The 12,698-nt window shown below is 37.4% G+C and overlaps 1 protein-coding gene across 1 annotated transcript in view; it reads left to right on the forward strand.

The window, feature by feature from the left end:
* Nucleotides 1-357: 357 nt before the first annotated feature.
* LOC145687936 (F-box/LRR-repeat protein 5-like) overlaps nucleotides 358-12,698 on the forward strand; it is a 147,524-nt gene continuing 135,183 nt past the window's right edge. Inside the window, exon 1 of the mRNA XM_081761506.1 lies at nucleotides 358-514. Coding sequence (XP_081617632.1) covers nucleotides 416-514 — 99 coding nt within the window. The 5' untranslated portion in view covers nucleotides 358-415. The remainder of the gene's footprint in view (nucleotides 515-12,698) is intronic.

A 12,698-nucleotide genomic window follows, 5' to 3' on the forward strand; every position in this document is an offset into this window, starting at 1 on the left:
GAACTCTAACTGGTTTATCTAAAAAAAAAAAAAAAAAAAAAGTGCGGCAGATTATTAATTCAAAAATAAACAATAATAAAAAAAACTACTCTTGAAATATGCAGATTGAACGCATTTGCATTGTCCCTTTTGGCGATTCTCAAATCGGAGGTCTCGGGCGTCATTCCGGGTTAGTTTATTATACTCTGCGGATAGTAAGGTAGCGCAACACGAAACGTGCAAAGAAAAAAAACAACTATGACTACCTCGCCATGTCTTTTATCGCAAACTAAATAGCAAATTTTGCTTTTCGTTGACGCCAACTGTTACAGAAGGTACCTGCTTGCGTTCGAGTTCTTAATGTTTGGTTTCATGAAGGTGGGACTAGTTCCGGTACAAAGGATATACAAAGTAAAGAAAACAAACAGATGAACAAATGAGCATCATGGCGGCGTGTGCTATACCAGCAGAAGTGGATGTCTTCACAATTCCACATTTACGGATGAAGCAGTTAGTTATGTCTTATTTGGATCAGGTAAATTGTTTCTGTGCTTTTTATGTTAAATATAAACAAAAAACACCAATATTGTGAGGTGCCAATTCGGTATACCAGTATTTTTATATCAAATCAGATGACCGAATTTCGTCAGTTACAAGGACAATTTACGGAATTGCAACAAAGTACAGTGCTGCTATTCTGTAACTTGAATTATGTACTTTCTTTAACAATTATTAATGCAGCTTGCTTATATAATTGTATGGAGGCGTATGTTATTACAGAGAACGCTGTTACGTAAGACATTGTTTTCCTTGTATTACATGTACCTTTGCAGATTTAATTACCTTTGCAGTGACAATTAAAATATATTATAGCATAATGTAAAAAGTTCATTAAAAAACAAAATTAGATTATCTCATAAATAATGTACAGATAAAGAAGGGGAGATTACGGTGCTAGTTCGGTTAAACGCAAATTCTTAAATTTTCGGATATTTTTTTTTTAATATAAAAGCAATGATGGATAGGTAATCAAAATATATGGGGATCGTACCTGTAAAGTCCCTAATAATGTAGGAATAAGTAAAGCAAAACGTGTGCTATTTTAACCTCTCATTACTTCATAAGGAAGCCTTAATGAACTCAAGTGTCACTCATATTCCAGTGTTGGGTAAATTTTTAATTTCTAATATATGACAATAGGTTTTTAAAACGTATAGATCTATGTAGGATTTTTTTGCCTTTGTGGCAAAGTAAGTCTAGGCTGAAAAACGTTAAGTTCTTGTCATTGATGAGGAAATTCATTGCTATTCCATTAAAAGGTGTTTCTTTAGAATTCCTCGATGAATATTTGAAGGGGACTTTACCGCTTTGCGTTTAAATACTGACGTCCGGAAATATGCCATAAAAACTACAGTGTAAGAAGCACAAAACAACCTGTGCTATTTTGGCCTCTAAACAGCATGAGTGCTATCTAACGAAGTCTGCAGCGAAGTGCGTCCGTAGGCGCGTCAACGATGGTGGGTATGCGCGTAAACAAGAATATTGCTAAAAGCACTAGGTTTATTTTTTTTCTTAATTTTACACCAATACACTATAAATAACATCTTCTCTATCGAGAACTTCGTAGCCTCGAAAGAAGTGCCTTTCCTTGCCGACCTCTGCCAATGATATTTTACTCCATCAACACGATGTTCACATTTTAAACCTAATGTTTCTCCATTTCTTTATTTTTAATGTCCTTCTCCATTTGCCACACTTCTTGCTGAGTTTCAATAGTCCGTGCCGCTACAGAAAACGTAATGACCTTTCTTTAAAAAATATATATATATATATATATATATATATATATATATATATATATATATATATATATATATATATATATAAATCGAAATGTCACATCCAACTACCGTCTTTGAATACTTGTAATTAATTTCCTGATTACATCCTTGTCTGACGTCAGAATGCTTCCACTTAAAATAGTACCAACAACAGACAGCTTCCAACACTTTTTTGTTAGTATGGATTCCATAGAAAATAGTCAATTGAGCTTTACTTTTCTGTAAGTTTATTCTCTTTTACGTGCACTATCACTGTTACTGACTACTTGAAATGACATTTGAACTTTTTAGTGGAAACCTATTACTGGTTACTTTGTGCTTTTTGCATCCTAGTTTTTAATAGGATATGTTCGGATGCTGTATTTTATACTCGTAACGGTTAAGTGAATATGCACTGAGCGCACGCAGGAATGTAATTCCTCCCATAAAACGTACTTTGTAAGGTGGTAGGAAGTGCATTTCCTGATGAAGGAGCTACATAAATAATGAAATCATCTATGTTTACCTTACTTAGGATAGCACGAAGGTCACTTCTGAACAAGTTCCTTGGAGATGCATAGTTGAATTACTCTCTTTAGAAGGATTAGATGTGCAACCCAACTGAGCTGAACTATTTTTTGACGTGATATCTCACGTGACAATAGACAGCCTTCGTTGAAGTGGGTATTTAAAAATGAACGTTGTTTCATTAGTTATCCCTGCATTTTTTTAAAGTACTGGTAAATATTTAAATATAAATATTTCAAAGTTTAAATATAAGATTACACCCATTTGATACGTAAGAATTTCAGGGAAGCATGTCAGGATACATGCCTGTAAATATGTATTTTTGTTGTTAATTTCCAAAGGTCGTACCCTAATACTACCAAACTCGTTCTAGTAGGAAGTAATCTTTTATTGGTATGCGTGAATCTGAGACGATTTACCGTGACATGTTTGTGGGGATTTACTCAAGCTTAATCTATGCCTAGTACAAATAGAAAGTCGCTAGTGGTATACGAGTTACTAAAGTATTAGATGACAATTTTTGTAAGAAACACTATATTCATAGTGGAACTATACATGTGGTTGCTGCCCTTCAGCAGTACCTAATAGGGGCAAGCAATTGTAAGATATGTACTTAACTGGTAATTTGTAGTAAAATAATTATTTCTATTGGTGTCTTTATACTTAACCTGTAGGCGACTTTTCGTTGTGTCAGCTCACTAAAATTATTTAGTATAATCAAAGGTTATAGTATTTGAGGATGACACGATTTATTTTTTCGGTTCAGTTTCTCATTATAAGTGACTTGATCCTGTGACTGATTATTACTATCATTGCGCTTATTATTCGTAATTAGAGATTTGAAATTAATTCTTAAAAAAAAAAAAAATTACGTTTCACGAGTATGCCGGCTAGGCTAAAGGAGACGGTGATGATGAGAAATGGATGAAATGGTGGAATGAAGAAAGTGGGAGGAAACGGGAGAACCCCGAGGAAATCCACGCACGCGGCGTTTGTCCACCACAAAGTTCACTTGGCAGGGGCTGGGATCGAACCCGGGACCCCAAGCACCAGAGGTGAACACTCTACCACTGAGCCACCGCGGCCCCATCAATTCTGCAAAGTTTAATTACACGAGTAAGAAGTAAAGAGAAGAAATACTGTGAACTTTAGCTGGTTTGAAGTTCCAAACGTAAACATGCGTGAATAGAATAAGTATCATATTCAGAAGACAAGTACTGAACTTGTTTAAGCACAATTTCCGTAGATTGTCGTCCATGTGACAGAAAATTACATTTCATGCAATGATCCTTTCGAAAAGATGCATCCTTGCAAAATAATGCATATGTTGATAATTGTGCCGTTACACTCGCAGACAATTCTCAGGTTGTTCAGGCAAGGTATGTATATATTTTAGTTCGATACTTTTAATTAGATTCATTGGATGTTCCGTCTTCAGATCTTCATGTCTAATGCAACCTGATATTCTTCAACACAAGAGAACAGCAAATGATAAGCATATTATCGAGAATATCGTGCTTTTTGAAAATTTGTTTGAACGAAATTTAACTTTACGAAAGAAGATATACCAAACCATATAATCTGGATTACTTCGTACAGAAGAAAAAGAAAAGGTAGGTAAAATTTGAAATAAGGTCTGGAATCATCTATCCTCCTCAAATTAATTTGGAGAAGACTACAATACGAAAGTAGTTTGTTTCGGCTCTTGATAGCGTTCCGATTCATGGGACCATCAGCAAAATGTCAACAAAAATTCACTTTTCTGCAGATTTATCTGTTTGGTTTTGTTAGCTTCTCTGGTTATTTGTTTTACTTACCATTAGTACCAAAACAATTTTACTCAACATTTGGGTACGGTACAAGTTCTGTTATACGCAATATAAAAAGTGAAAATACGCACGAGTGGACCGAGATTCGAGCATGGTCTCCGACTTCAAGAGTGATAGAATGTATGGCTGTTCAGGAAACGGACTGGGTAGCGTAGGACCTAACGCATTGGCACGGTACACGCAAGGTCTCGCGTTCGAGTTTCGGTGCAGTTGTGCGTTATTTTCACTCTTTTTGTGGCACTGAATTCCCACCTAAAGAGAAATCGGTTGTTTTCTCCATTCGTTAATATAATGGTAGTACAACCGTCAGAGTTGTTCTGAATCTGAACACTGAATTGTTCAAGCTCAACAGGAGGTAGTTGTACAAACCATGTGGTCTGAGTAAAAGAACACCAACTTCAAGATTGAGAGACTTTATTGCTGTTCTGGGAGCGGGCTGGATACCGTAGTGGTTAACGCATTGCCACGGTAAGTGGGAGACCTGCGTTCAATTCTCGGTTCGGTCGTACATTTTCACCCTGTATACCATTGAATTCACACCTATAGAAGAATGGGTGTGATATAAAATCGATTATTCCGTCAATTTATAATGTATACTTCCGGTACTATTTGTTTCATTAAGGTTCAATTTCCCACTTATTGACACTGCCATTCGGCTAGTGTATCAAATTTCACCCCACCTCCAAAACTGTACAGTTATAAAAGTAAAATGTAATTACATGCTTATAATTGAGCGGTAAGGAGGCTCAATTTGGCAAGGAAAAAGAAAGAACAGTACCCAAAGGTGACATAATTTGTACGTGTTTACATATATTTCACATAGTCCTTATGTGAGCTTGCGCAGCATCTACTACAGTCTGATCCTTTTCGTGGGACTCTCAAGCGATGTTTTTTGGTTTCGACACCAATACTGTTATGAAAACATAATGCTAATGGAAATATAAATGAAAATATGAACACCACTAAATATAATCCACCGTCCATTTCATCGACTTTAGGTTCATCCTATTGTATGTAAACGGGGTCCCCGACGGCTGAATGGTGTTGCCCTCACTTCTGGTACGAAGGGTCGAGGGTTTAATTCCAGGTCATATGATTCAGATCTTTGCTTTGTGACTTTATTCAGCACCGAGGTTATTAAGAACAGGCCCTGATAATTAAGTGAGATGAGAGTGGCTGTTGGGATTTTTTATCGTAGGTGTTTTACTCTCAGCAACTTTCGAGTTTGAAAATGCGCGCACTGAAAGTGACTAAGTTAGACAAGAAGGTATGGGAAACTCTGCCTTAGATAATGTAGTCTTATGGTGAACATCAATTTTTCACGTTTTTACTCTTTCGTGAATGTAGATTCTACCGTTTCCGCATGATGTTCTCATTCCACCAATAGTTCCACTTCTTTTTATTATTAGGGGGGCGGGGTGGATCAATCGTAAGCGATTACCTCTGGTGCGTGGGCTAGGTGGTTCGATCCCCGGCTGAGTAGTTTGGGGTGGACAACATCGCGTCCGTGGGTTTTCTCGAGGTGGTTCCGCATACTCCCACTTTCTCATTCCACAGATTTTTATAGCATCATTCACTTGCCTTAATCATCCGTCTCCCTTAGTATAACGGGCATAATCGTGGGACGTTAAACTGAAAGATTTTATTTAAGCTGTAGGTTCACGTCTCATGTAGCCTCGCTGCTGATCGGGACGTAAACTCGTATCCAATGCAATGTTTTGGCTCTGTGAATATTAATATCGAAACCGGAAGTGCTATTGATGTCTATCACTTCCGGTTGTAATAGAAGAATAAAATTAGAGGTGAAACGGATTTTCGCGGTACTGAATCAATATCCGAAAAATGCTTGTTGGTATCCATTTTCATTTTATCATTTATACGGTCATTGTTGTAACCGGAGGTCGTAGTTTTTCACCATTCTGGTTTGAACAGGTAGATAAAAGCCGAGGCCAAACTCAATCATGAGACACTGAATCTGTGCCAGAAAACAACTTCCAGATAACTCTTACCGTTTCTCCTCCATGAAAATAAGTATTAAAATTGGAAGAACTAGTATCAATTCAACCACTTCCGGTTTTGATAGAGTGTTGTGGGTGGTGATGGTATGTTCTCTTGAGACGCTCAATGGGTTGCAGAAAATCGCTTGTCGCCATCTATTACCGTTTTTGTTCTATGGCGATCAACCTTGAAACCGAAAACGATTAATTTCCACCACTTCCGGTTTGTATATAGGGATGGTGGAGCAGATGGAATCTACTCTTGGGATGCCGCATCGATTTCAAAAATCACTTTCTGATACAGGTATCCCTTACCGTTTTTGCCACCTGTCAACAGACGGACATAGGCGTTCTACACATTTAAGACATCTAACACATACGCATAGCATAATTTGGTAGTCGATTAGTCTCATGAACTTAAAACCTCTGGCTAATGTTTCATGGAGGATAATAAATGAAATGAAATCTTTCAGTTTTACGTCCCTCCGTTATGACGGCTATTCTTAAGAATAAGCTGATGATGACAAATGAATGAAATGGTGGAATGAAGAAAGTGTTAGGAAACGGGAGAACCCTGAGTAAAAAGTTTTCTGTTGCTGTATAAATTTTTCGTGCCTTCATGAACGTGAGAAGAGCGAGGGGTGTGCATCCTTAGTTACGCTACTGCCTATAGCAGCGTTTCTGACACTAGTCTTCGAGGTGTGCCATTGTGGTCTTCTTATATTAAACATAATTAAAAAAAAATAGGAAAGATCCAAAAATATGCATCAAAAGATTGCGATCTTGACCAGTAATTAGTTTTTCGATCAGGGTCCACAAAATTTTTGAACGGCTCCTCGTTAATCGAGACGAAATAGGCACATCATACTGAGATAAATGATAGTTTGGTTTGGCTGCACTATGTGTAGTTCTCCAGATATAAAGCCTACAAGGAAATTTTTGCCTGAAATATATCTATTGGATCTTTTGATCGAAAAAAAAAGAGAAAAAATCAATTAAATTGTGTATCATATACTTGAGAATCTCAAACAAGCATAAATTATTGAAATAATAGCCTATACAATTTTAAAGGTGAAGATTATACAGACTCTACTAACTTATATCACTGGTTTCCAACCATTTCTTACTGACAACACACTTCAGTGTATCTCCAGTACATCGCGACACACTTGTTTAAACTATTATCAATAACTAGATGAGCCTGTGCTCTCTACACAGCGCATCATTCACATATGAGCATGAATCTCCTTGTCATTCCTCACGACATCTGTACATATCCCTTTACAGACACAAGGAAAGACGTCTTGATAAAAATCGGCAAGGGGTGCCACAAAAAGGGGAGATTTTTTTCAGCTATTTTTTCAATATCTCACATCGTTTCAAGATTTGAGCTACTTTCGGTTGGAGTTTCTAATTCATATATCATCAGTGTTTTCTTTCTTCTTGCATGTAGTACATTACATACACAATTAAGTATAACGTCAGTGATATACGGGTTCATTGAGCAAAGCACTCGAAACAGTAAAGATTCATCTTAGCGTGGGGAAATGGTTGTTCTTAGTTTTTCATCATCATTCGGCCATGGAACAAACGCCTGAGAGATATACAACACCTATATGAGAGTGTGTTGTGTTGGAATGTATAACTCACAGGATACGATGTTGTGTTTTTAAATTTTCAAGACTTCCAGCGTACCCCTAAAAATATAATAAAGGAATAACGGCCACATTTTTTTTTTAATATTCAAGTAGAACTGGACAGTGTACAGAAAATTTGGAATCGACCGGCGAAAACAGCACGTTTCTAGTACTTGTGGTTTTCGAGATCTCATTATCGAAAGATTGGAGATAAACATATAAACTTTTCTTCACCACAAACATTTAAACGTAGCATTTACGTTTAAGATTTATGTTGGAGCGCACACATACATTCACCTACATTAATTTGCATATATATATATATATATATATATATATATATATATATATATTAATGTATGTGAATGTGTGTGTATGCTCCAGCATAACTCTGAAACGTCTCGAGCGTTTTTATCCAAGCTTGGTACATATATTATTTACAGTCTGCAAAAGAGTACTGTTGGGATAAGACCCACCTAGCACACCCTAGGGGTAGTAAAAGAGGTGGCATATAAAAATGATCGAAAACATCCAATATTAGTGTCAAACCCATGGTTTTCGGGATCACTAAGATTAACAGTGACACTTGTGATGCCGCTTAAGTCCAAATTCAGCCTCCCTTAGTACTCCTGAGGCGGAACAGTGACAAGTAAAAATAATTTTAAAAAACGATATTAGTGTCGATTTCATAGTTTTCGGGATCCCTAAATTGATTACTGACAGTTTTTGTGCCCTTTAGTTCCAAGGTCAGCTCCTAGTTTGAGTAAAACCTCCTAGTACTCTTAGGGTTAGGGTGTATATAATATATATTGATCGAATCCATAGTTTTCGGGATCGCTCAGAGAAACACTGACACTCCGGTGCCATTTAAGTCCGGTTTAAGCTCTCATTGATGCCGCGGGGGGAGGGGGATAATGACATGTAAAAATATAGAAAACTACTGATATTAGTGCTGCATCATTTGTTTTTAGCATCGCTAAGTTAATGTGTAGAGTTAGCACTCCTAGAGAAAGTAGGAGAGACATACATAAAAATGATAAGAAACGACCGATATTAGTGTCGAATCCATAGTTTTCGAGGTCGCTTAGGAAAAGAATGACACTCCAGATGCTATTTAAATTCAAGTCCAGCCCCATCTACGGAGGGTGGAGTGGGGGAGGTGAAACACAAACTGTCGAAAATGACTGAGATTTGTCTTGAATCCATAGTTTTCTAGGTCGGAAAAACATCTGTCTCGTGTGAAATAAATACTGGAAGATAGATAGTACCCACTTCAAGCTGTGTATTTTAATCATATCAATTTAATTAGAGACGTATTCTGTGGAGATAGGGTGTTTTAATATTTACACCAAAAGTAGAGTATTTTCTGTACTTTTATTATTACATTTTTATCGAAATAAAATATTTTAAGGCGAAAGGGGATTCAAATATTCCCCATAAACCTATTCTCCCCGTGCGAAGGACGGCCATTTCGGCTAGTAATGAATAAGATCGATCTTCAGTTTAAACTTGCATGGATCTTTACTTTGTTCGTTTTAGTACCTTGGAAACCTCCAAATAGGTCGACAATTTAAAGTGGCTTGTTTCCAGTTCCTTGAAAATTGAATTATGCTTTCAAAAAAACGTTTTCTATATTTTGTGGCTTCAAGAACTCCGTATTATTATTGTTATTCTCAAACCAATGATTATCCATCTATCAGTTAGATGTTAAAAATACTTGAGTACGATGACTCACTTAGAAAGAGTGGTGCACCTTATTTCTGGCCTTATTCTTAGAATTAAGTAACTTGTGGGGACGCTTGGTCGAAAAGGTGTAACAGCTTTTTCAGGCCAGCAGTCCTAAGTGAGGTTTTCCTTTGTTTTCTTGATTCGACCAGGCAAATGCCGGGATACAGATCTCAGACCACTTCCTTCATTCGCCATTCCTTTCTTCCTTCCTCTCCAGGATAGTGTGGACGTCATTCCTCATACTTGACAGACTTAAGACCATAGATGGCAGTAATGCCCAGAAAATGTATAGATAAATTAATAATAATAATTAAATAAAGTTCCGAAAAAGTGTAATTGCTTCTGTGGACCGTCATGTGTTGAAGAAACTTTAAACACATATTGTGGAACATTTGAAGAAGTGTATTACGAGACGTGTCTGTAAAATAAGGTGTCTAAAGCGCTGAAGCCCTGAGGAAAGCTTTGACGCAAAATCTGGTAACACTGGTGTGTAGCTTGGCGCTCCCTTTTAACACCACCACCAACCAGAGCCCGCTGCGACGCTCAGTTTGGAGTGGGCAGCCATTCGCGATGGAGCTCCCTCTCGCTTCTCCCGCCAGCTGCAAGTTGCATGCAGTGATTCCTTATTTGAGATTCCCCGATTGAGATTCATCGTCAGTTATGCGAAGTGTATGGACGTCAAAAACGTGCGAAAGTGGGTGAGAGATTTCAGGAGGACCGTACAGACACCCCTGATGAACAGCGTTCTGGCGGCCTTCGGTTACGGCCGAAACAATTGCAAAAGTGGAGCAAGCTATGCGAACGAATCCCTGAAGTCAGTAATAGTACGATTCACATGATTTTGATCGAATATTTGCATTATCATAAAGTGTGTGCGAGGTATGTCCCAAAAATATTCACCGCAAACCGTAAACGGTACCGTGTTGAAACAGCCCGCAGATTTCTGGAGCGTTATGCAGAACACGACGAGGAATTTTTCGAGCCAACTCTCACGGGTGACGAAACCTGGGTGCACTACACGACACCATAAATTAAGGAGAAGTCGCGTTAGTGGTGGCACTCGAATTCACCGAAGCCGCGAAAATTTAAACAAACAGCGTCTGCCGGCAAAGTGATGGCCAGTATGTTCTGGGATAGAAAAGGTGTATTGTTATGCGAATTTATGCCTACCAGCACAAAAATAAACGATGATCGCTACTGCGAGACTTAAAAAAAAAAAGAAAGAAAGAAACTGCGTCATGCCATTCAAAATCGAAGGAGGGGAATGCTGACGAAGGAATGTTTTCATCACGACAATGTCCGTCCCATACTGCCCGTGCAACAGCCAATCTCGTTGCCCAATTCAGATTAGACGTCCTCCCCATCCCCCTAGAGCAGCGTTTCCCAACCTTTTTCAACTTGCGGCACACTACGGGTCTAACATGGATTCTCGCGGCACACTTATTATTATTTGTATTATTATTATATTATTACTTGTAAATATAAAACACAGTGGTACTTTTTCTTTTCCTTTGCACAGAGAAGAAAGCTTGATCACTGGGTTTTCCCTGTGCTAAATCCCTATGCTTATTTTTCATTCTAATTTAAAAACCTAAAACAACTGCAATGAAACGTTGGACTCAGGTGATTAAAAGTACGATTTCTTTTTGGAAAACTGTATCCTACCTTTTACTAAGAATGAAGATCACTAAATAACGAAGGAACTAATCTCTTTTACTTTTAAAACACAAATGTAGGTAATTTGTCGAAAGGATTGAATGATATTTTAAATTTTCAAGTTACGAAATAGTCTGCAACAATAAAGAAGCAATAATGGTCATAACAATGATAACAAATATTTTTCAACATTAGAAATGTACAAAAAGTAAAACGGTATGAAACTTAAAATTGTAGATTCATAGTAGAGATTCCTAGTAATGTGAAATACAAATATACATTTTTCCCTATGTCTTGCAATTTCACTTCTATAAAATTAATAATTTTGTTTTGATTTCCTCGCGGCACACCAGCGGTCAATTCACGGCACACCAGTGTGCCGCGGCACACCGGTTGGGAAACGCTGCCCTAGAGACTTAGCACCTGCTAATTTTCATCTGTTTCCTGAGTTGAAGGCACACCTGGGTGGAACGCATTTCCAGACCGACAACGAGTTGAAAAACGAGGTCGAGTGGCTACCTGCCCAACATGGCGGGAGAGTTCTATGACAAGAGTATACGAAAAATACCATAGCGCATGCAAAAATGCATCGATCGCAATGGTGATTACGTCGAAAAATAGCTGAAAGTCCAGCATTTCCATCGACGTAACATTCGTTGCCAATAGACTTGTTTTCTATGTGATAAACAAATAGAGACCTTATTTTACGGACACGCCTCGTAACAATGATGTTGAACATGTGGATCAACATTTGCATTAAGATAATGTGCTGTTCATAAATTCCTGCAATAGATATACCCTGTACAATTTATGTATGTATTTATTTAAGAAGGAACAAATACACATTTATGGTGTTTCCAAGTACTTCTCTAGTTTTACTGTTGCCTAAAAGGATATCCTTACGTGACTAGAACTCGTGGTACCGTTTTACAGTCTTTTGTATAAATGATACACATTTATTATAGATGTGCTTTCTTTCACGTCAAGAAAGTTTGTTCGTCACGAACATCCTTTCTCAGTTTAATATTGCAGTTTTCATACAGATGACTCATCCCTTTGCAACAAATAATTCAGTTCTTGTGAGAGAATATTCAGGTGTGTTGGAATACAAATTAGGTATTTTGGAACGTGGTGTTTAATGAATAATGACTTATCGATTAGTTAGGCGTATGCGCTTCAGTATTTCATCTTTTTTTTCTGATATCCCTCACAACTTTTTTTTAAAAAAACTTTTTTAGTTTGTAGGCGGTTTCACCTTCGGTGCTGAATACCTAGGTTTAATCCTTGGTGGGGTGTACTATACATGTGACTCGGATGTATTACTGCATGCTATGTAGCCTCTGTTCTGAAGAGGAACATTAAACTGCAATTATGAAAGTAATTATCCACTTCCAATATTAGAAAATCACTATTTTTTCTTTCTTCAGAAAAATGTTAAAGGCTCATATTAGCTAAAATGTTCAATTATATTGTAGAGTTCTGCTTGTGCAAGTGTTTGTAGAGCTAATTACAGTCCGGAATCGT

This window comes from Thermobia domestica, chromosome 6 (genome assembly GCF_964235325.1).
Source record: "Thermobia domestica chromosome 6, izTheDome1.hap1.1, whole genome shotgun sequence".
Classification (NCBI taxonomy): Eukaryota; Metazoa; Arthropoda; class Insecta; order Zygentoma; family Lepismatidae; genus Thermobia; species Thermobia domestica.